This window comes from Nelumbo nucifera, chromosome 6 (genome assembly GCF_055504915.1).
Source record: "Nelumbo nucifera cultivar China Antique chromosome 6, China Antique-T2T, whole genome shotgun sequence".
In the NCBI taxonomy this organism is placed as follows: domain Eukaryota; kingdom Viridiplantae; phylum Streptophyta; class Magnoliopsida; order Proteales; family Nelumbonaceae; genus Nelumbo; species Nelumbo nucifera.
In genome coordinates, this window is record NC_142654.1 from 11658592 (window position 1) to 11683286 (window position 24695).

The 24695-nt window shown below is 40.8% G+C and overlaps 1 protein-coding gene across 2 annotated transcripts; it reads right to left on the minus strand.

Moving 5' to 3' along the window:
• Positions 1-215: 215 nt before the first annotated feature.
• LOC104587964 (serine/threonine-protein kinase D6PK-like) lies at positions 216-6919 on the minus strand. Of its 2 annotated transcripts, XM_010245764.3 has the most exons (4): positions 6630-6915; positions 5899-6019; positions 3779-5786; positions 216-1277 (listed from the first exon to the last, which is right to left on the minus strand). In XM_010245764.3, exons 3-4 carry the CDS (start codon positions 5581-5583, stop codon positions 431-433), a joined length of 2652 nt encoding a protein of 883 aa, XP_010244066.1. In that variant the 5' UTR covers positions 5584-5786; positions 5899-6019; positions 6630-6915; the 3' UTR covers positions 216-430. The 2 variants fall into 2 exon arrangements, with proteins under 2 accessions (XP_010244066.1, XP_010244052.1); XM_010245750.3 differs by lacking the exon at positions 5899-6019 and having other exon boundaries at positions 6630-6919.
• Between the last annotated feature and the right edge of the window lie 17776 nt (positions 6920-24695).

Genomic DNA, 24695 nt, shown 5'->3' on the forward strand with positions numbered 1-24695 from the left:
ATTGATTTACATTGCTTCCAAATTCAGCCTAAAAGATCAACATGAATTACACAAATTGATGAAATGACTGCAGGCCCTAAAAAATACCCATTGAGTATTAATCAGTCCAAGCCAAAACTCAGTTTTCTAAATAACTGTCAGCGCATTTAGAAGCAGGAGAGTGGAGGGTGGCAAAATCTATTCATTGCGTTTCTGCAAGCACTCAGGACTCAAAACTGAGAAGGAAAAAGATGTATCGCTTCCTTTTAAAAATTTCCCCCCTTCTATGCCTAACTTTTATCATACACGGCACGCAATGCTTCCTGCCAATTCTGTGAGGCTACATTTACACTGAGGTATGAGCTACATTATCATTTATCAATTACAACAAGGAGCATTTTAATGGGGACCCTGCAAATTAAACAGGTCCCCACAGAAGAGAGATCACATGCTAGAACAGTTCGAACTCCAGATGCCCTCCTGTAGACTTGAACTCCAAACGTTTACTCTCCTGGGAAAGCATAAATGGAACTCCGAGATCACAAAACTTTGGCAGCTCCGGTGGGATGGCACACCGTATTAATGCCCAGTTCAGGCCCTCAAAGAATGGATGTTGCTTAATCTCTGCCGCCCCTCTCTCTGACCCCAACCGATTCTCTGGATCCTTTACCAACAGCCCTCTGATCAGATCTTTTGCCTGAAAACTGACCATTGGGCTTTCAGGAAACTTGAGGCTCTGTATCACCACATTCGCTAAAGTCTCCTCATTTCCCAGGCCCTTGAAGGGTGTTTTACCAAATATGAGCTCGTAAAGAAAGATCCCAAATGTCCACCAATCCACAGCACTCCCATGACCCTCTCCTTTGATGATCTCAGGAGCTAAGTACTCATGGGTCCCAACAAAGGAGTTGGACCGGGCAGTGGTTGGCTCTGCCACAAGCTGTGGCAGAGGGCTCACCTGTGCTGCCAAGTCGGATTTTAGTTTCCGGGTCTTCGCCGTAGCAGATATAAGCCTCGGTGAAAAGCATGAAACCTGCGCCCAGGATGGCTGGAGACAGAAAGGATCTATACAAGGGGATTCTGCACATGGACCTGAAAAGTTTTTTGTGGGCTCCATGATTGATGACGAGGATGTAAGAAGAGTAGGATTCACTGCACATCTCAATGACAAATCGAAATCTGAGAGCATGATATGACCATCTTCTCGAACCAGAATGTTTTCTGGTTTAAGATCTCGGTATATAACCCCAAGCATGTGTAGATACTCCAATGCAAGGAGAACTTCGGCAACATAGAACCTGCAGAAATCATCAAGGAGAATTAGCTTTGAAGGAGAGATTATCAAAACACAATTATAGAATAAATTACCAGAATAGCAGAAAAGAGCTTGTCATGGCTAATCATTCATGAGAGAAGCATGCATGGATTCCTTTTCTTAATTAAATCATTTTTTGCATCCTTCATTTAACTTCACCAGCATGTGCAGTGCTAGCACTCCAGCAAACTTTATGAAACTTTTTAAGGAAAATTTCACTAAAGATAAAAATAAAAAGGGAAACAGGATCTGATGATTAAAAACACCAAAGAAATGGAACAGAAATGTCAGATCCTACAGATCCAAAGCCATGAGAAAGACTCTAAAGACAAGCACCAAAGAAACCTAATTAGCACTCTAAACGAAATACAAAAATGGGGAAAAAACAAACCACCAGCTTCAACAAAAAATGCCATTACACAGCTTCTAAGAATAGCATTTACCCATAGGAAATTTTGAATAAAGAAAAACAGAACTTACATCTTAAAACAGCCAAAGCCACTTGCCTTCCTGACCTTCAAACATAACTCAAACCCTTCTCAACTTTCAACCCTCACCAACCCAAATTAAAATTCTTGCACAACTCTAACAACAAACCCACAACCATCATTACTTCCAGAAACCATCATGTCCTTTTACCCATTATATCACAAGTTCACATACTCCAAGATGTTAGATTGATTCTATTTTTTATTGTTTGTTTCAGAACCTCTAACTTTCTCTCTTTATTCTAATTCCAAAAATGCTTTTCTTGCAAACTTTTCACCACCTAAAAAAGAACAGCCCCAGCTTCTTGCCAACTAGAACTTCTTTTTCAACCACCAATTTTAAATCCACCTTTTAAATAACTTGAGAAACTTCATCCAGAGGGAGAACATTTTCAGCACCTTTTTGTTCTGCTGCACGCTCGCAGCCTTTCACAACGGAATTCTTAATATTGACCCCGGGAACCAAAATATCTCCTGGAACACTAGTTTTTCCTAGATAAATCCTTGTCCAGCTCACAGCAATTCACTAATCCTACCTTAAAGCTTAACCCTTAATACCCTTCAGATATTACCAACTCTACCATCCCTTTGCAGTCCAAGCAAATAAATAAATAAAAATCTTCTTGAACTTCACTCCACCACCCAGGTGATTGATTAATACAACGAAGGTTGCCCTTAAACCCCCTTTAAGAGCACAAAAGAAAACTCCCCATGTCTAAATCATATGTCAGGCATAATCTTCTGTTTGCAGTCTCTGAACCAAATACCTTGAATTTTTGAAAAAGAAGGATTTGATGTGGCTTTCGAGAAAAGAAATGCCATTCCTTTACAGATATAACTCAACACTTTAAGGTAAGGATGAAGAAGAAACAATCACAAGAATCAAGGAATTAAAGTATACTACATTGGTCATTAAAAGCATCAAAGACCTCTAGATAATGGATTGAAGAGACACCATCAACTTTATGCTACCAAGGGCCCACAAAACCTGGATGTGAAAAGATATTTAGTATGGTTCTCTAAACTTCCATAAACACCAAAATGTGACACTGAAAAGAAAACCCATGGGGAATACAAAATTACAACTTTTGTCATAAGAAAAAAATGCACTCATTAAGATAATGGTTTAACCTTGATGGGCCTTAATCAATTCTTCTAGACCATCTCAGCTTTGATGAAAATTGCATACACTGTGACTATTGAAAGCCCAAAAGGTGCTTCCATCTGAATTTAGGAAGACTCTGTCCATGCCCTTCAACCTAGGGTTCCCAAGGGGTATTCAACCAAATTGTAACCTCATAAACCAAGAAAAGTGCTGTTATAGGAGGAAAACAGGGGGAGAATAGAAGTTTCCAAATTATACTAAATTCATCAAAGCCTTTAAAAACAGGATTCAATGAAGCCTTATCCCAACTATATGGAGCGGGTAACTGAAGTTCCTAATTTATACAAATTAAGAATATAATTCCAAGATTTCAAAATTTTAGCAGGGGAAGAGGTACCTTGGCACTTAGATTTCTAGTTAGAGAAGCTAGAGATATGGCTGCCAACCTGAATGCCACATTCAGGTGGACACCAAGATCAGCCAATACTGATTCCCTAACTAAATTAGGAGTCACAAGGTGTTGATTGTAGATTTCACATCTCTGCAATTGAACAGGGGTAGTCAGCATGGTAGCTGTTCTTCTTTGTATCTGGCTATTCAAATTTCTGGATGACATGTAATTTCACCTTATAGCAAAAACACACCTTTTTTCTGTTGCTTATAAAAAAAGTTTAAAAAATTCAAGTTTTTTAGGGACAGAAAATTCCAAATTCATCCATATCGCAAGAGCTACAGACAAAAGATGGAGTACTTGTACACAATAGCCACCTAAATAATTAAAACATGATGTGCACATGTTATCATGTATGTACATTATTTTATTCAATATAGCTAGAGACTGAAAAGTAAATTAAAAATGCCAGGTGCGGAAGTTCAACTCCAAATAACTACCTGGCTGCTGGTTCAGAGAAAGTCCTGGTTGGTTGCCTCTGTCGGAGAACATGCAGATCCCCGCCTGGACAATACTCCATAACTAAGCATGAGAGTTTATCTGTTGTAAAATGAGAATACAAAGTAGGTAGAAAAGGATGATCTAGCATTTGCAATATTTCTCTTTCAGTTTGAGCTCTGGGCATCTTCTTCCTGCTCTCCAGAAACTCGTTATCCATAACCTTCAAAGCAAATAGGCAGTTTGTACCAATTAGCTCAGCAAGATAAACTGTCCCAATATCCCCACAACCAAGCCTCTTATGCAGCTTGAAGTGCCTTAACCCTAAGCTCCCATACTGCATCTGAACATGGCGGATGGCCTCCCATCTAATGTCTTTTGACATGTGAGGCCTATTGCCTACACAACTAGAACCACTCAAATTGCTCTCATCACTGATGCTGGTGCTACTACTGTACTCACCAATGCTACTTTTTGAACTTTGAGAGAATTCCCCCTTCCCTCTTGACCTTGAGTTCTCATTATCTTCTGCACCAACAATTCTGTTTCTGTTACGGCTATTTGAACTTAAACCTGGTTTCTTTGCACTAAAGTCCATGTTACCCGAACTGACTTCAATGCTGACACTGGTACTGCTGGATACTGGAGAAGCAGATTCTTTGCTTGCATTCTTCTGAGCAGAATTTTGAGTCCTGCAAACCAATTTACCTGTACTAGGACCCATGTCACTATCAAATTCATTGCATGTCCCAGATGTGCTGGATGAAGCAGCTGTAACTTGTTTCCCTTTCTTCCTAACAAAGTTCCTATTCCTGAAGACTGGCTTGATGACTAAACGTGGACTGGTGCTATTGGAGTTGCTTATTTTACTCCCAGCACTAGAACTAGATAAAGAAGAATCTGGTTTTTGTTTGTCCTTCTGCCTCAGCTCTGGGGTTGACAATTTGCTACCAACCTTTTTTGAGACAGGAAGAATCTCATCCAATGCTGAAACTTTATTACCAGTACTAGAGCTGGATAAAGAAGGTATTGTTTTTACCTTTTCTTTCTGATCCATCTCTTTCTTTGAAGTTCTATCTCCAACTTCCATTGGTTCAGGAACAGTCTCATCTTGGGCCAATATTTGGCTCACTGTTACTTTTGCCGTGGTTGCAACTACAGATCGAGGTGAACCATGTGCAGTTTTGTCCAATGCTTTTGTCCTCAGCTTTTGCAGCAGTTCAGTTACCTTCTCGGAGGAATGCAATGCACTTTTCTCTGGTACAAGAGAAATTTCTACCAAACTCCCTTTTCCTTCATCCAAGGGAAAACCAGATTCACAAGCCTCAACTACAACTGCTCTGTACAACTTCTTGATAGTTCCAGCTTCAGAAGTCACAGATGCTGGGTTAGTTAACCGCTTCATAGCAGCCAATTCTGCTTTCTGAGAAAGGCATAAGCCCCTTAGTGCTTGTTTCAAAGACACAGGCTCTGAAATTCCAATTCCTGATGCTCTAGTCACACCAACTCTAACTGGTTTTTTTAAGGCATTCCTATGTGAAGGACCTGTACCTTTTTGAAGCGACAGACCCAAACCCTTTGATGAGGCTCTAAGGTCAATTGCCTCAAAAATTCGATTAAGATCATCCTCCACAGAATAATTGCACCTACTATTCAACATGGGTTTATTTCCAGCCTTTTCATTGATTATCAATCCAGAGCTTGATGGGTTACCTCCTCTGGAGCATTGAACAGAATCTGGCTCTTCTACAGATTCAACAATTTCGCAAGTACCAGGAGACAGAGCCATCAGTCGAGGTGACTCCATCAGGACAAAGTAAAGGAACACCAAAACGGTGGATTATAGTCTTGCAAGTTCATACTAGCCCATCTCTAATGAAGCTCTTTGAAGATAAGGGAGCACCGAAGTCGAAAAACAAAATGCATTTGTCCTCAGGTTGTCTTCAATCATACCGAATCCAGGATCTGAAAGGCCCTTGCAGTTTTAACTCAGTACATACCATGCAAAGCCTGTCAATGATCAACCGACTAACATAAGCATAAAAATCCAATCTTTTATTAAACAGCAGAGGCATTTCATTTTGTAAAAACAAGTTTTAGTAGTGACCCGAGATTCACTTACACGTTAAAAAACAATTACATTCTTAACACGAATCAGCATCCGGTAAAGCTCCCAAGCTGAGCTAATTCGAATGTAAGATTCAATCAAAACTAAAAGCCAGAAACCAGCATCTAAATACAAACTACAGAGAAACGCAAAGCTAAAATAAGAACAATTGTCAATTGTTTTCCAGGAAAAACCGTGAATATGAAGCAAAATGAGACAATCTGTTTCCAGTTGACTTCAAATGCAAAGGATTTCACCCACCGTGCAACAAATTACAGGAAATAATTTTAGTACTACTAGTAAGCTGATGATAAAGCTCGAACTTGGCCACCAATGCATGCAAAACACTTACAACTCCTATAGATCGACTCAAGCCAAAGAGTTGAAAAACCACAAAGATTACGATTTCAAAAGACAAAGCAACAAAACAAAAAACAGGAAAAAAAACCACGGCAGCGACATCAGCGGCAGCCTCGTGATAACCCCACGCTACATGAATAAGAACAACTTGATAGAACTCAAAAAACTTAAAAATCAATCGAGGAAATAATAACAGACAGAAAATGATAGCCAAGTTCAATAAACACCAAAAGAATACGAGAAGCTCAGACCGGAAAAAGAAAACCCAAAGCTAACGAGTTTAGACAGAAAAATGTTTAACAGCAGATCAAGAAAACAAAAGAGAGAGAGAGAGAGAAAAGTAAGAAAAGAAGAAGAAGAAGAAAGGAAAGAAAGCAGCAGCCTACCTGAAACGAGTTCAAAACCACCGATTTACGCTGAATCGAAATCGATTATCTGCCCACAAGAGGAGAAAAATGTAGATAAAAGAAGAATGAGAAAAACCAAAATGCTGTGAGAGGCACAGAAAAGTAGGATGGAAATCTAGGATTTGAAGGAGGGATGGTGACGAGAGAGAGATGATGAAGCTGGAGTTGGAGTCAACAAAAAAAAGGTTAGGGCACGAGAAGAAGGTTGAGAGAGAGAGAAACAAAAGCGGTGAAAAATCGCACTTCACGAGAATTTTCACTTCCTACCTGCTCTTTTCCCTTGAGCAAGAAATAGAAATGGCGGAAAAAAATACAAAATCATTAATAATAAATATATATTTAATAATTAATAAAAATAAAAAGAGGGAAAATGGAGAGCCCTTCTGTTTGTTTGGCTTTGCTTGTCCAACGGCTAATGAGTTTGGTACGTACCCTTGCTTTGAGTGATTATTACGATTCTACCCGTCGATAATTATGACTTCCCACTTCCCAGACTTTTGTGGTAGTGGTAGTGGTCTAGTCACGATATGCCACGTCAGCAAGATGTATTGGACTCGTATATTTGTAGATGATGTGCTGTAGCATGATTGATACTTTATATGATGATCGAACCAGATCCTCTACGCATAAAACACGTGTCAATCGATGGGTTGGGTAGGCCTAAATTTTAGGGTGAGTATGGAATAGGTTCCACCTCAAGATGGGCCAAGCCCATCAATTTCTTCCACAATCCACATGGAGAAATGACACGACCATTTTAGACTGTCGTTCACATCCAGAACTTTTTGAATTGGATACCATACACGCCACTAACGCCAGAGATTGTTTGGACGGTGTTAGGTTGAAGTTTTAGCTTTTTAAGTTAAAAAAATTGACTAAAAAGGACATATCTTGGACATATGGAAATGGGGCTGGACATACAGCGTGGGGAGGGGAACATATGGGGCCCTTTTGGTCATCCAACCATGTTGCGACTTGCGATACTGTTTATCAAAAAATAGAAAACCGTTTTGTTTGATAGCATCTGAAATGACTGAATATAAGTTGAATGGGGTTTAATTACTATACCTTCCTTCAAATATTTTATTATAGAAGTAGCCTATTTGATGTGATTTTGTCAAAATCCCCTATATGATTAGATTGATCATTTTCCTTATAAAGGATATTAGATTGATTCTGGGCCAGTTTTATATTTAAGTAGTCTTATATTTGTTTTTTTCACAAATTAAAAAATATATATAAAGTTTAGAGGATTGAGAAAGTTGTGACATCCAATAAAATCCGAGTCCAAACCTAAAAAGTTCTAATCTGTAGGATTGCTGGTTTTATTCGGGTTTGAGTGGAGTCATAGATAGGATTCATAACTAGTCTATTTTATACAATCCCTTGGAACATACTCCGACTCCTATTAAAGGCATGTTCATTTTACGTACTAATTTTAGAGTTAAAGGGGTTTAAGATTTAGTGTTAGGGTTTAGGTTTAAAGGTTTAAGAGTATAAATTTTAGGGTTTAGGGCTTAGAAATTTAAGGTTTAGATGTAAAAATTAGGAGGTGGTAGGATGCATGTCCATTAGTGCCGTAGGAGTCAAGTATTTCCCCAATCTGTTTATCTTTTTTTTTTTTTTTTTGTAAATGTAGGGATGGCAATGGAGTGGGTTCGGAGATGGTTGTCTAAATTCTAGACCCTACCCACCACCCTAAACCTCTCATTCCATACCCACCCCAAAACCCGTAGCGGGGTGGATTTTGAGAATCTAAACCCTACCTTCACATGAAATCGCAAAACCCTCCCCACATTCAAGGGTAGGGACAGGTTGGATTTAGAATTCACATCTAATTTCTTTTCATATATAAGCAATAAATAAATAAAACAAAATAAATAAACAACAAAATTTTCATCAATATGCAGATTGGAGAGGGTAATATTTAGCCTAATATCGTACCCTATCTATACTTGTATGAGTTATAGAATCCTAAAATTCATACCCACCCCAAAATCCATCATTCAAGCAAAAAAAAACACATTATTGGATAGGATAGGATAGAAATTGCCATCCCGATTTAAATGCACTAATATTGGTTGGATTCAAATATAAATTGATCCACTTTTACTCAATTGACTTTCTTACAAAGTATAGAAGTTTCAATCCATTGTTAATAACATAGGCATGACTGGACGACCTGCCAGCCCATTAGGGGGTTTTGGGTCCATTTAGTCCATGAGCCATTAGCCCCCCTCCCCCAATAATAAGGAACCTAGTAATCGATCCAATTGAACCATTTTGTTGTTGTTGTTATGAGAGAGGACTATGAACCACCCTCTTTCCTCCATATAATGTAGATTGCTTGGAAATGATAAAATATAAAAACCTGAAGACGAGCACCCAAAATCAAATAGACCAAAATGACCCAAAATCGTGAAGCTTTTATTCTTCTTGAACCTCTTACAGCTTTCTAAACTGTTCTGAAGTTGCATATCAAAGTATTATACTTTTCATATAATCTTTCATCTTTAAAGACATAGGGTCTTTTGATTTGCTGGACTGTCGAAATATCTACTTACTCTTGCAAATAACACCTTAGGCTGTATTTGATTGCAATGCAAATAAATTTGTACTGATGCGAAATTGTGGTAGTGCAAATAATTTTAGTGTAAATTCTAACATATTCTTGTTTCAAATTTTAACTTATTTTATTTGATTTCATAAATGAAATAAATTATGACAAAAAGCAGAATAAAGTAAACCCAAAATAAAATTAAAGGAGAATTTTCATTTTGTTTTCATTTGCACTCCTATACATTTATACTAATACAAATAAAATTGCACTACAATCAAACACATCCTTAATAGTTTTATTTGTCAAAGGCCAAACAGCTTTTTTATTTTATTTTTTTCTTTTAAGGGGGTATTAGAACAGCAAAGACATTTAGTTCAACCACTTCAATATTGAATAAATCACATTTGTGGGTCAAAGGTTAATGGGGACATTAGGTGTGGACAGGGGCATGGTGGCCCACGCAATACAACAGCTGCCCATTGTAAGGGAAAATCTATTATACCAGAAAGGCGGCATGGTACCAGCACAGTTTTAACGAACGAGATGATGCCCACTGACCATACCACAAAGAATAAGCAACTACACATATTTGACCCCACACTTCAACTGTGGGATGAACGCCATGCAACCAATTCATCTACACCGTGGGGTTATTAATAATGCCACTTCATGTATCATTTAACGTCCCGAGTACCCCAACACATTATCCCATGATCCAAACACAGACTTAATTTTGCTTAAAAGTAAATTTTCTTAGGCTTAATTTGAAAGCCTATAAATATAAATATGTAGCATGTAAAACCTTATATTTTATATTATTTTGTATGTATATCTTTTAAAACTGAGCTAAATTACTCGGTGAACACTTGTGATTTTATATCATTTCATTTGTTTTACATTCAATATATTCTCCCAAGTACATAAAAAAAACATGTCATATAGCAAATAAGGCTGAACAATGGAAGAATCTTTCACGAGGCAAATTTGTTTGGGTTCAAAATGGCCCATTATTTCTCTCATTGTCATCAGTCATCACTGTCATTTTTAAATGGTGTAATTTTAAGCCTACAAAACCCTTGCAACGTGATAATATAATAGCCCGTATTAGTTGTGCAATATGCTACTGAGGAGTGGGCCTTGGCCGATGTTAATCAGAAGAATGTATATTTGGCTAATCAAAAGTAGGGATGCAAATGGGTCGAATCAAAACAATTATAGGTAGATCCAAATTTGATTGCTTATATTCAAATATAAATTAGATCTTATCCATTGGATTTGAATCAAATGCAGATTACAGTTGTATGGAATGGTATAAATAAAGTAACTAAAAATGATCAATATTATATATTGGTAAAAATTAAACAATTATAATGCCATTGAATTTGAATTTGAATCTGGACAATTGGATTACCATTTACACTCCTAACTCACTAGCAGTGCATCCTTGCTCCTACCTCAATTTTCTCTCCTGTAAATTAACCAGGTACAAAAGAGGAACCTATGGTTCTATTTGCTTGTAGTGCAAATCTGAATTGGATACAAATTTTGTTTTCATTTGGTTTTACATTTGTTTGTTTGTAACTATGTTCTCTTATATATATATATGAAAATTGTACTTCTTGCCTGGGGGGGGGGGGGATTTTTGAAAATTGTGGCTTTGGTTTTGGTTTTAAGAATTAGAAATTTGATTGAAAAATCAAGTTAACCGAATTTTGCTATATAATATATAATGTAATATTATAATGAAATTCGATTTTAACTGAAATGACCAAAAACTGAATTTAAAATTTTGGTTTCAATCATTTTAGTTTTCCTATAATTCAGTTTCAGTTCAATTTTCATTTGTTTTAATTTTGTTTTTAAAAAATCCAGTTTATTTGGTTCAATGTTTAAGCAAATAAACTGAATGCTCACCCCACCCAAGTTACGACCCTAATTTGCACTCACAAATACTGTAAATTTTGCATATCAAAAACTAATGTAGAATTTGCACCACTTTCTCCCTACACCAATTCTCTCTCCTATAAAGTGGAACCACAGCATCTTGCTTCTTATCTCACTTTCAAACAAATAACCATCTTCTTACCTCAATTCTCTTTCATATAAATTTTGTATTTACTTTTTATTTTACTTCTCACAAACAAAAGAAAATCAAACATAACTTAAACTTAGCCTATTCGCTAGCATTTACACCAATGGATAAAAGTGCATCAGAAACAAACTCCTCAAAAGCAATCTCAAAGGTTTCTCTCCCCATCTTCTATAATTCTATTCATAGAAAAAATAATGTCTCAAAATGCCTTAACACATGTGCAAAATATCGATTTTTATAGATAAAATTAAAAATTTGAACTTATAATTTACCAAAAACCAACAATACAAAATGGAGTATATTGCTACGGTTTTACCAAAAACCAACAATACAAAATGGGTATAGTAGGGATCTGCTACCATCTCGCTACACTCCCACCGGACCACGCCACTGCATCCCTACATTGGGAACATCTTCCTTGTGATGTGCGGCTAATGGCTTGTTGGGACAGTGTTGAAAGTATTTGTTGAGAGTTTGCTACATATATTGTGGCATCGAATATATTACAAACCCAGTGGGTCCCTTACCTGATGAATAATATAGATTGACCACAAAATCCCTATATACGGGCATCCCATCGATAGGTAAATCAGTAGACCTCACATACACCCTCAAATTTTGATAAATACCATCTAATTATTTATTACTTTTATAATATCAGTTGATTGATTAGAAGTTTGTTACATATCATAATGGAATAAGTAACATCTATAAAAGAAACATATTTCAATTTCACTGCCAAAAGAATAAACAAAAAAAACAAATACTAGAGATTCAATCACAGTGGCCTCACATGATATATATGTCATGTTGTAAGTTGGAGTGAAATTTGCTTGGCACCTACATTCACGAGTTCAGATCTATTCCCCACAATGTCTCACAGCACATCTTCACTGAGAACATCTCCTGATGATATACTAATTATTATCGAGAAATATTTCCAATACAAAGCGGGGATATATTGTGGGATGTTGTGGGGCACAGATCTGAACTCCATTCACTTCCTATTGCCATGGATGCTTTTTGAATCAATGTATTCTTATCAGAAAGGACTTCTTCCACTTGCGTTCATCATATAACTCCAAACATTGTGGACCCTTTTATTTTGTTGTCCATACATTGCATGTGTCTCAAAACAATTACAAATAAAATGTGATTTTGTACCTTTAACAATGAATGGAGGGACAGTGTTTATAGAAAGTACTTATCACAGAATAGTTTTGAGTTTTTTTCAGGCCTGCGAATCCGGTTATTCGATTTCAACTGCATCAAATTCATATCAAAGCTTAGGCCCATAAAAATTAGCAAATTTCCAGTTCAACCGGTACCAACTTGTACCCTAACTCTAAAATAGGGCTATCAATGAACTAAATCAAATTTTCTGTAGGGTTTGGATCTGCATCATGTCTTCAATTATAATTGGATTCTAATACATACTTTTCTCATAATATACTTGTAATGCTAGCACAGTATGGTGTCCAAATGTGTTAATTTAACAAATAAGTAGGTATATGGTTTATTGTCAAATTACAAGTGGGAGGTACATCTATCAATCATAATTGAGTGGGTTCTGTGTCTATTATTACAAGATATATAGGGTCTTGTTCGGAATTGATTTTGCAAATTTATTATAGAGTTTGGGACCAGGTCCACAAGACTAGACCAGACCCAATCTATGATAGCACTAATTTTGTGCAATGAGGAAAATGAAGACTATTATAAAAAGAGACCAATTAATTACATTGTATTATTAAATATTTGTTACTTAATATGAAAACTTTAACAATGTTACAAATATCAACTATAACTTATTTTAGCACTGATTCACGTTTTTTCTTCAAGGTTATTGTGTAAAAATTAAAAAAAAAGGGGGGGGATGACTTGTTTTTTATTTTAATGTTAGACCGGTTCCTATCATGAGATCAAATCAACCCCCACAAGTTGCCCCTACACCACATCCCCACCTTTTATTAAGAATATCTGGTGATGATAGTATCAAAAATAATAAAGTCATCATTGAAAGATGTTTCTAATACATGATGGGATGTGCTTTTGCGGGGGCAATCTGTGGGGCGGGGGGTTGATTCAGACTCCCCTATCATGTAACCCGTCCAAGAATGCCTGAGGTTACTCTACTGAAAAGAGAAAAGCACAATTCCCAATCTATGTTTGAACTTGATGCTAGTGAGTGGCCAAGGAGGACCAATAGGTCGTCCCCTAAACTTTGTTCTTTACCATCCGTTGCATTGAAAGCAAGATTTTTTCGCCCCAAACTTTGTTCGAATTCGATAAGAGATATATCCGATTCTATTCGATTTGATAATAATTTTTACTGATCCGAATCCATTAATAATCCGGTGGATTTTATAAAACCTCAATCGAATTCGATCCATTAATTTTAACGGATACCCGATTTGATCCGATGGTTCTCTTGAGATTTTTTAGCTACGTATAAATAAATAAAGGTCACTTTTTTCATCAAGTACACAGCCCTATTTTATGCTAAAACCTGCCATTACCTATGAATTTTTTTCAAATAATACAGGTATACATGTGAACAATAAATCCTAAAAAATATTAAAAAAATAATCACAAGAAAGATGGAATAAACGGCAACTGCTCAGATGCCGGTGCTGACAGTGAAAGAGGGCGATGCCACCAGTGATGGAATAACAGAACCGGCAACTGCTCAACCGCAGGCCTGCAGAGGAACTGAGGATGGCTGTTAGCATTGAATGACCGAAGAGGAAGAGGAAGACTAAAGTCTGAAGGGGATTCAATCCTGTTTGTTCATGTTTAGGTTAGAGATTTAGGGCTTTATGACTTGTAACCCAAATTACAATTATGTAGATAATAAAATTATAAATTTCCAAATACATAAAGCCCTAAATATACACAAAGAGTATATTTGTCTTAATATATATATATATATTAGCGGATCGGATCGGTCGATATTCAAATTGACCCATTAAATAAGTCGACCAGTTTTTCCAATCCGATTCGATTTGTTAGAATCAGTAGAAGTATTCAAATCAGTCTCTTAATGGATCAGCATCGGATCGGATCCAACCAAGATTACAAATGGACATAGCCCACATAAGAAGCAAGACTTATCATCTAAATTGAGTGACAATGACAATTAAACTTCTTTTAAGGAAAAGATATCTGATAATTACAAAACAATCCCATTTTTATTTTTCATGTCGGATAATCAATTTATTCACTAAAAAAAAGAATAAAATAAAAAAAAATTCATACATATCTAATATTTGCCTATAATTTAATATGAACCATAAAAATTAAATTCAAATATCATATATTATATGATTAATACTTATTTATATAATTTTTAATTTTAACAATTCTCACTGTTGATAATGCATGCAATGCTAGTAGGCTTAATGAAAGATAATTTATGTAATTCAGTGTAAAAATCCTCATCCCCGTCCCTGCTAACAAGGACAAGGTTATCCCCATCCCCATTCCCACGGGGATCCTCATTCCCCGCAATTTTTTATAATGTTAATAATTTTATTTATTTTATTTTATTTAAAACATAAAAATAAAATAATTAAAATTTATAATCTACTAAAAAAGATTCAAACATATTCAATCATATTTTTAAAATATTAATATATAGCCGTATATGTACATATATACATATATATTAGTAGGGATCCCACGGGCAGAGATCAGAGTTCCCGAAATGGGGATGAAAAAATTTTCATCCCTATTAATGGGAATGGGAGGGGGGAAACATCCCCATCCCTACTATAGAAATCGAGAAAATAGAAAAAAATTGTCATCCCTACGTAAAACAAAGTGCATTTTCTTAATGTACCGAAAGGAAGGGATGTTGCGTCTCTGCCACCTATGTTCCAGACAACATTATTATTTTAATATGTTAAGTGAATATAGTGAATTAGTGATAGATTGCATGAAGAAGATATGGAGATGGATAAAACAAATTAATATTAAATGCATTAATCAAACATAAACGATATATCTATCGAACCAATTAATAAATTACTCTAAAATAACCATCACCCTCCCGCTCTATCCGGCTATTGTCCACTTGGTGAGCGATATGTAGTTTCCTCCTCGTGTCTAGATGTTCTGATGTCCACCACCCACCGAGGACGATTTCATAATTTTATTTTATGGCACGTGTACTTGCACGTATCACCCAACTGATATTTATAATATTATTAGGGCGGATATTATTCTAATTTAGATATGCCACTATGGCTTCAAATATTGATACTCTCCGAAGTCTGGATACGTAAAAATTGCAAAAGTTGTACGTATTACATAATTTTGAATAGTGGGTAACTGGGTACTCTATTTTTTGCATTAATTTTTAAATCTATTAAAAAGCTTTAAATCCTAATATTAATTTAGTGTTTCGGTGGCTCCGGAAACTGATATACTTTGAAATATGCAAGCCACCAATAGTGTCATGAGCTTTATGAACATTTTCCCTGATTCAATGTATCCAGTTTGTATGTTTTGAAATTGGTCCATTACGAGGTGAAAAGCAAGCTTTTTTACACTTAGGCTAGCTGGTTTTTTATGATAGTATTTGATGGTGTGCAATCTGGCCGGTCTTAGTTGTTAAAGATCTTGTCTCAAGTTAGAGCAAAAGGTGCCTGAAACGAAAGAAAAAGCGAGTAATCTTCAAGGAAGAACCCAGTGAGAATGCTCCGAAGCTCAAGTTAGTATTTCCTCAAAGGCAAGATAAAAACCAGATGGTGCAAAGTTATCACATACCTCTCTTCTTGGGGGGAAGGGGCCTTTTATAACCACTTCGCGCACTCACTCCTAAGCTTCTGTCAGGTCGGGTATGATTACACATGCGCTTCTGCCAGTTCGGGTGTCATCACCTCTGCTGGGGCAGAACCGCCACTGCTCTCTTTGTCGGAGCCGTCTTTGTAACTGGAGATGGCGATGGCAGGTGGCCGTTGAAGTGCGGCTGTCAAGCGTCAGATCCCAAGTCAGTCAGGTGCGCCGCCTCAAGATACGAACTCCTTCGGTGTCAGGTACGATACAATTGTTCAGTTCGGCATCCAGGAGGCGAAGTGCTAGAGAGGTGTGCGAGGTAAAGTCTTGAGTTCGGAAGGAGGTGTGGCCCGAATTTCCATGGGGCGGGCCAGTTCGGGTTGTTGCCCTTTGTAGGCTAGCTGGTTTTTTATGATAGTATTTGATGGTGTGCAATCTGGCCGGTCTTAGCTGTCAAAGATCTTGTCTCAGGCTAGAGCAAAAGGTGCCGGAAACGAAGGAAAAAGCGAGTAATCTTCGGGGAAGAACCCAGTGAGAATGCTCCGAAGCTCAAGTTAGTATTTCCTCAAAGGCAAGATAAAACCAGATGGCGCAAAGTTATCACATACCTCTCTTCTTGGGGGGAAGGGGCCTTTTATAACCACTTCGCACACTCACTCCTAAGCTTCTGTCAGGTCAGGTATGATTACCCCTGCGCTTCTGCCAGTTCGGGTGTCATCACCTCTGCTGGGGCAAAACCGCCACTGCTCTCTTTGTCGGAGCCGTCTCTATAACTGGAGATGGCGATGGCAGGTGGCCGTTGAAGTGCGGCTGTCAAGCGTCAGATCCCAAGTCAGTCAGGTGCGCCGCCTCAAGATACGAACTCCTTCGGTGTCAGGTACGATACGGTTGTTCAGTTCGGCGTCCTGGAGGCGAAGTGCTGGAGTGGTGTGCGAGGTGAAGTCTTGAGTTCGGATGGAGGTGTGGCCCGAATTTCCATGGGGCGGGCCAGTTCGGGTTGTTGCCCTTTGTATTCGTAAGGCTCGGGGTCTAAAGGAGAGCTTGGGCTCCTTGCGGGTGGTTCGGGCTCCTTGTAGGGAGTTCGGACCGCTGGTTCCTCCTTTCGGAGCTCGCGCCTTGGGCGTGATGTTGTGCCGAGTAGTTGTCTTTGCCACGCGTTGAGTGGTTACGAGGTCGGGCCAAATCTTCCTTCATCAATTGCCCCCCACTCCTCGCGCAAAGGGACTTGCCCTAGCGCGGGGAGTTCGCAAGGTGGCAGGTGGAATTAATCTGTACTTCGAACTGGTTTGACTAATAGCGCGAAGTGTGCGTTCGTCAGGATTTTTCCGGGTTTCTCAAGCGCCAAAAAGTCGGGAAACGCACCAATCCATCTATAAATGCTGACAGACGTGACAACGCGCGTTTATTTCAAAATTCAAAAAACGCGCCACTGGTAGATGTGACAACGAACGTCTTTTCAAATTTGAAAAAACGTGCCGCTGCCGCCTTTAATGCGGGGAGACGTGCGCTGGCGCTCTTTCAGTTTCAAAAGACGTGCAGCCAGTCACGTCTCGGTCTCAGGAGACGTGCGGTCAGCGCGACTGCGGGCCGTTGGATTTGCTTTGATCATAACCGTTGATTTTTTGTTACTGTGGGTATAAATAGTGGGGGACCCCAGTCGCTTTGTCATTCTCCTGCGTTTTGCTTCTTGAGCTCGCGTCCAAGTTTCAGCTCGCGTTCAAGTTCCCGTAGTTCACTTGCTTTTTCCGGGTGAATAATTTCCTAGAATCCTTCTCCTCCCGATGTCTAGCTCGGATAGCTCAAATAGTTCTTCGAGGGGGTTAGATGCAGGTTCTACGAACCGAGCTGCATCCCCCGACAGCCCTTGTGAACCCGAGGTAGAGCTCGAGGAAGAGTTTGAACCCATAGGCTGAGTCGCCTCGGGTAGTTTGGCATCCTCCTCCCGTCGAGGTCGGACGTTAGACAAGTTTGGGCCCTTGACCATGACGCCTGAGGGGCTTCACTCCCTTATTACCCAGCTCAACTTGCCTAGGGAGTACACCTATTTTATACCCTCGGGCAGTTTCCCTTGGGAAGACGGTCCTAATGAGATCGTGATATTCCAGGAGCAGCTTGTTGCTGGGTTGCGCCTGCCTTTCCACCCCCTCATTGTCGAGGTTATGAACCACTTCGGCGTTACTGTCGGCCAGCTTCACCCGAATTCTATTCGTAACTTGGCGGGGACAATCTCCCTATTTTGCGAACAGATCTTGCCTTTAGACCTGGAGATTTTTTCTTCCATTCTAATGCTTAAGAAGCAAGCGGGTCCCCTTCCCGGGCGTAGGCGGGCGCGTATTACCTGTCTCCTCACCCGGGGTTTAAGCTTTTACACGATCTTCCCAACAAGGTCCCAACATGGAAACGGGATGACTTCGGGGTGCGAAGTGCATTGGGGTGACCGTTCCAAACCGGGTGGGGGATGGCTGCCCCTGATGCCGGTGTTACGCTTGATAGGGAGACGAAGAAGGGCCTCCGAGAATGGGCACGGCTTGGGCTAAAATGTCACCATTATCTGACGGAGGCCAAGCTCATCGAGGCCAGTCTGAGTTCGTAGGTTCCTTACTTAGAGGCTTGCCTTTTGTTTTGCTATGTTCTTTCATTTTCCTAATGCCGAACTCTTTTTGCAGGTGTGATGGACGCAAAGAAGACTCGTGGTGGGAACCTGTTTCATGCCATGAAGAGGAAGAAGCAAGTCGCCAAACGAACTCATGCCGAGCTGCCCCGAGATGCGGAGCCCGAGGTACCAGACTACCCATCAGTGGATCCGCCCAGGGAGCCCGAGATGGCCCCTCCAGTACAAGAAGCGGCAGAGGCCCCTTACGCCGAGGCTACTTACATGGGGGCTCCCGCTTAGTCTGAGTCTACTTATACGCGAGCTGGGCCTTCAGGCTCAGGAGCCCAAGGCGAGTTCAGAAGCGTATTGTCACCGAACCACGCTCTTTAGAAGAGTAGGGAGGCCATTTACCCTGAGGAGGTCGCGGAATGGACCAAGCTTCCTTTGAACCAGGTGGCTTGTCGTGCTGTCACTCATGCCATGGTGGTAAGTCAGCGATTTCTTGTCGAGCTCTTTGCTATTATCTTTCGTGCTATCGTTCTTTTGATCATTTGTTATTTTTCCTTTTGGTAGGTGAATTCCTCTATCCATGCCTTGGCGGCCCAAGTGGAAAGGAGCTCGAGGCGGGTGCGAGCTGCCGAAGAGGCTTCCCGCGCTGCCGAGGCGGCTTCTCGCGTTGCACAGGCCAGGCTGGCGAGGTCTCAGAGAGATACCAAGGCCATGGGAGTTGTGGTGAAGCATATGGCAGACCTGAGGTTGGATTTGCAGCATCAGGTTGAATACCTTCAAGAGGATATTAGGGAGAGGACAGAGATCTTTTCTCAGAGCATCGAGGATGCCAAGAAGAAGGCCGTTGATGAATACATCGCCTCGTCGTGCTTTGACGACCTGATGGTGGGCTCGTATAGAAGGGGCTTTAAACTGAGTCGGTGGATGATCCGAAATACGTACCCTGAGCTCGATATTAGCGCCATAACCACTTCGCGCATTACTCAGGAGATGGCCAACCCTGCTGACGGTGAGTCGGATTCTGAGGACGAGGCAGGACCTTCAAGTATCGTTGAAGTGTCTTCTGATGGCGAAGAAGTACCTCCGGGCCTGTGAGCTCGCTTCTGTTGTGCATCATCGTGAGGGTAGTGGACTCCTCGCGCATCGTCTTCCGTGAAGAAAATCGGTTCCACCATCTTTGGCCTCTTCGGAGGGTTCTGTTCTTCTCGGGCAGCTTCACGAACTGACGCCCGGGCTGCCGCCGAAGTATAACCAGCTACCACCGAACCTCCCACTATCACGTGGATGGTTCCCCGAACTGGCCTCTCTTCCGGAGGCTGTTTTTGCGACGGTTCGGCTGGCCTGCTGCTGGATTCGGCGGCGTCCCTACCGTGCTCCCCTTGTCGACCTATCTTATTATTATTATTATTGTGTTGTACAAAATTTCTTAAGTACCCGTGACGGATGAGTCCCTCTATCTCGTCCCGAAGATTTTTACATTGTTCGGTACTACGATCGTGATCTCTATGGAAACTGCAGTACAAGCTTTTGTTTCTCTCGTTTGGGTTCCCTTTTAGGCGAGGTGGCCATTTTACGTATGGGGCGTCTTTGATCGTCATCAAGATCTCGGCCCGCCTCGTGTTTAAGGGTGTGTAGTCCGTCCGAGCTGCTAAGGGAGCTCGGAATGGCTGGCTCGGCTTCGCCTCCCGGGCCAGGTTTTTTCTTCTGTCATCTGGGTTGGAGGGCTCGCCTTCCCTCTTCCTTTTCTCGATCCCGCCTTCAGTCCTTTGGTTGATCTCTTCCTCTGCTCTCATGAACTTATCCGCGAGCTTGAGGAATTCGGCCACGGTCGCGGGATGGCTAGCTACCATGTGCCATTTGAACTCCTTGTGTGTTACTCCTCTCTTGGCCGCCGCGAGCTGCACCGCGGGGTCCATTCGCGGTATCTGCAAGCGCGCATCATTGAACCGCTTGATGTAGCCCCGAATGGACTCTCCTTCCCTCTGGACTACTCCGAAGATGCTTTCCTCGGTTCTGGGGCACCGTTTGCTAGTAACGAAGTATGCAGTGAAGACCTGCACGAACTGGGTCCAGCTTCTTATTGACCCAGGGGCCAGGTTCTTGTACCAGGTGCGGGGCACCCCCCTGAGGGTGGTGGTGAAGGCCACACACATGCACGATTCACTGGCCCTTGCTAGGTGCATTTGGGACTGAAAGGCATCGACGTGGTCGTTGGGGTTGAAGGACCCATCATACTTGTCTAAAGGGGGGAGTTTGAAGTCTCTGGGCATGGGGACTGCGAGGAGTTCTGATGAGAGGGGGGAAGGAACTGAGAGAATAGGGGCAGCTTTTACCTCGTCCGAGCTTGTCTCTTCTTTACCTCTGAGCTCGGGCAGGACACGGGTGGCAGTTCGGCGACTTCGCCAGCGTCTTCGTTGCTGGGCGGGCCTGGTGCTGGCGCTGCTGGCCTCTGTGTTGCCGAGCTCGATGGGCCCGGACTGTTGGTCGTCCGCTGCTAGGATGCTGAATCGGTTCTCTGTGAGCGGGAACTCAGGCTTGGAGCACCGAGGTGCTGACTTGGCGAGCGAGGTTCCCGACCTGCCGGCGAGCTGCGAGGCGGGGGTGATTTTTCTTTCCCTCCGGCCTGGGGATGATGCCTGGCTGTTAAAAGGGTTCTGAAGTTGGGAGGCTTCTCCTCGGTGATGGCGTCCTCCCTGAGGGGAGGGCTGAACCGGCGTTGGAGCAGGGTGCCGAGGTGGAAGCTGTGGTTGGTTCAGAGGAGGCAGTTGGGGGAACTGCTGCTGATAGTGATACTGAGAGAGGTGGTGCAGTACTTGGTGCTGCTAGAGCTGAGGCTGCTGGAACTGCTGCATTTGGGCTTGCATTGCCCGCATGCACTGCATTAAATCGTCAAACTGGCTCTGGCTAGTCGCCAGGGGGACAGCAGTTGGTTCGGTAAAGGTTGTCTTGACAGGGAGAGGAAGGGGGACGTTCACGGTGGGAAGGTTCATTGGCACCACTGCTCGTGGCGCAATCAGGCTGGGGATCCCATCCACCGGAAGGGGGATGGTGGACTGTCCGATGCACACCACGGGGACTTGACGTTGTTCCCCGGGGGTGTTCATCTCCGTGCTACGTCCGGCATTGCTGGAAGAAGCCATGAGTGTTGGGGTTTTCTGGAAAAAAAAAGGGGTTGTGAGAGTTTTAGAGGGAGGCTTTTAGAAGCGTTTCCCATAGACGACGCCAATTGATGGTGCGCAATCCGGCCGGTCCTAACTGTCAAAGATCTTGCCTCAGGCTGGAGCAAAAGGTGCCTGAAGCGAAGGAGAAAGCGAGTAATCTCCGGGGAAGAACCCGGTGAGAATGCTCCGAAGCTCAAGTTAGTATTTCCTCAAAGGCAAGAAAAAAACCAGATGGCGCAAAGTTATCACATACCTCTCTTCTTGGGGGGAAGGGGGCATTTTATAACCACTTCGCGCAATCACTCCTAAGCTTCTGTTAGGTCGGGTATGATTACCCCTGTGCTTCTGCCAGTTCGGGTGTCATCATCTCTGCTGGGGCAGAACCGCCACTCCTCTCTTTGTCGCAGCCGTCTCTGTAATTGGAGATGGCGGTGGCAGGTGGCCGTTGAAGTGCGGTTGTCAAGCGTCAGATCCCAAGTCAGTCAGGTGCGCCGCCTCAGGATACGGACTCCTTCGGTGTCAGGTACAGTACGGTTGTTCAGTTCAGCGTCCTGGAGGCGAAGTGCTGGAGTGGTGTGCGAGGTGAAGTCTTGAGTTCAGATAGAGGTGTGGCCCGAATTGCAATGGGGCGGGCCAGTTCGGGTTGTTTCCTTTTGTGTTCGTAAGGCTCGGGGTCTAAGGGAGGGCTCGGGCTCCTTGCGGGGAGTTTGGGCTCCTTGTAGGGAGTTCGGACCGCTGGTTCCTCCTTTCGGAGCTCACGCCTTTGGCGTGCTGTTGTGCTGAGCTGTTGCCTTTGCCACGTGTTGAGTGGTTACGAGGTCGGGCCAAATCTTCTTTCATCAGTATCTATGTTTCATTTAAAGAAAAAAATGCATCTTCGAACTTTTCTTTCAAATAAAATTTTAGGGGTTTTTGTAGTTCAGTCCACCTCCAGCGTGGAGTTATGATTTTTAGGGGTGGACTGAATTCTCTCTATGAATTGGTGTCAAATTTATGGACACGAAACAGTTTATATGGGGGGTTAATAGTAGATTAGGAGGGGGCTGCAATTTCAGATTTTTGAGATGGATTGTAGTTCACTTATCCCAAATTTTTTTAAGATGGGCTAAATCCTCTCTTGTTCTTTTTAAATTTTATTTTGAAAAAAAAAAAATTGCTGTGGCGTGTGGGCCATAATCTGGAGACTATAAGACATCATCGAGAGATATTCCCAATATAACGTCTGGATGTGTCGTGGGCCATTATAGGGTGCCCCCTTGTGGGGTGCTCTGATGTGAACTCCTTTAATAGTAACTCTTGTTTTTCTGCTTTGGGATGTGAAAATAAAATTGAGCTAAAAAGTGTTTTTAGAATTGGATGAGAATTACTTTGGAAGATAAAACACTTTTAAGTCTCGAAGGAGAAAGCCTAAAATTGGGGTGTTGTATTTTTGAAACTTAAAAGCATATATCCCATTTTATCCAAACACAACCTAAATTTGCCACTTTTTCGATGATGAGAAATGATTCCATATATATAGAAACCTCTAGCTAGCTAGTTTTCTATTGTCAACCTACCTAATTCATGTTTTTATTTCTTGCCAACTGTCAAATTTTGCCCTATTTAATATATCCTTTTTTTCTCGTGTGTAATTGAAATTTTTTCCTTGGGAGCTCATGGAGTTCTCTCTTGTTATACGAGGGACAGCGTTAATGAATCTCAACTAATATAGCAGTCTTGATCTCGACGGTTCAATATAAATCTTAATTAATTATGCTTATCTGGTGAGAATGAATGTTCGCAAGTTAGATTGTGTTTGGTATCAATATAAATTGGCGTATAATTGTTATTTGAGACTACTTATGATTGAAATAGGCATACCTTCAAAATTGCATGTATAAAAGGCTGTTTCTAATAACATCAAATTGGTGTTTTAATCATTCTAGCTGAAATTCTCACACATTTGATGTGATTATACATCAAATTGGTGTTTTTTTTTTTTACTCCGGGGTAAGATTTAATCATTCTAATTTAAGTATCTCTCACATGTGATTGATAAAACATATCTTTCAACATTTGTATCAATCAATCCTAAACCTTTTAGGTAGAAACAACGATCATACCAAACACAACCTTAGTGTTTCATGAGATGAGACCGTTACAACAATTGCATTTCTTGGGAGGACTAAACTCACTCCCAGAGTTTATAGAAATACTTTACGAAAGCGAGAGAATATCGATCATTTGTGTGGAAGCCTTACAGGATATCTTTATCAGACATTATTTCATTGAATTATTATTTGATAAAAAATATTTGGATTAAGGAAGATTATTGAAGACCCTACCCGGATGGGCCGGCCTGCAAATTTCTCGGCCCAAACCTGCATCAAACCATAGGCAATGCTGGTTGAGCCCGGCCTGGAAATTATATAATATATAGCAAATACTACAGTGTAGCCACCAAAACTAGCTGTATAATAAAACCAGCCGTAATCCTAAACCCCACGGTTTTTAGAGATGATAGACTCAATTTTAGCTTTATGATGTAGTCAACAAAAAAAAACTGCATTTTAGTATTATATTAATATATATAAAAATAAAATTTTACTTTAAGTAAAAAGAAGTGATTTGTTATAAATGGAAGGGATTTGAAAACTAAATAGTAGTAAGAAATGATTTAACAACTAATAATTTAATGGTTGATATAACTTTAAATAAAATGGATTAACCAAATGGGATTCATGAAAACGACCCCATAGAGTTGAAATAATGCATGGATGATGATGCTAAACATAAATTTTTGGATATTTTGTAATTTAATTATTAAATTAATTCAAAGTTTCATTTAAAAAAAATACAAATACCATTAATT

Excerpts from the sequence above, each read along its gene's own strand:
- LOC104587964 (XM_010245750.3), bottom strand. The coding sequence starts at position 5,583 with ATGGAGTCACCTCGACTGATGGCTCTGTCTCCTGGTACTTGCGAAATT. Across the intron at positions 1,278-3,778 it reads TTCTCTGAACCAGCAGCCAG|GTTCTATGTTGCCGAAGTTC; the intron begins GTAGTTATTTGG and ends TGATTTCTGCAG.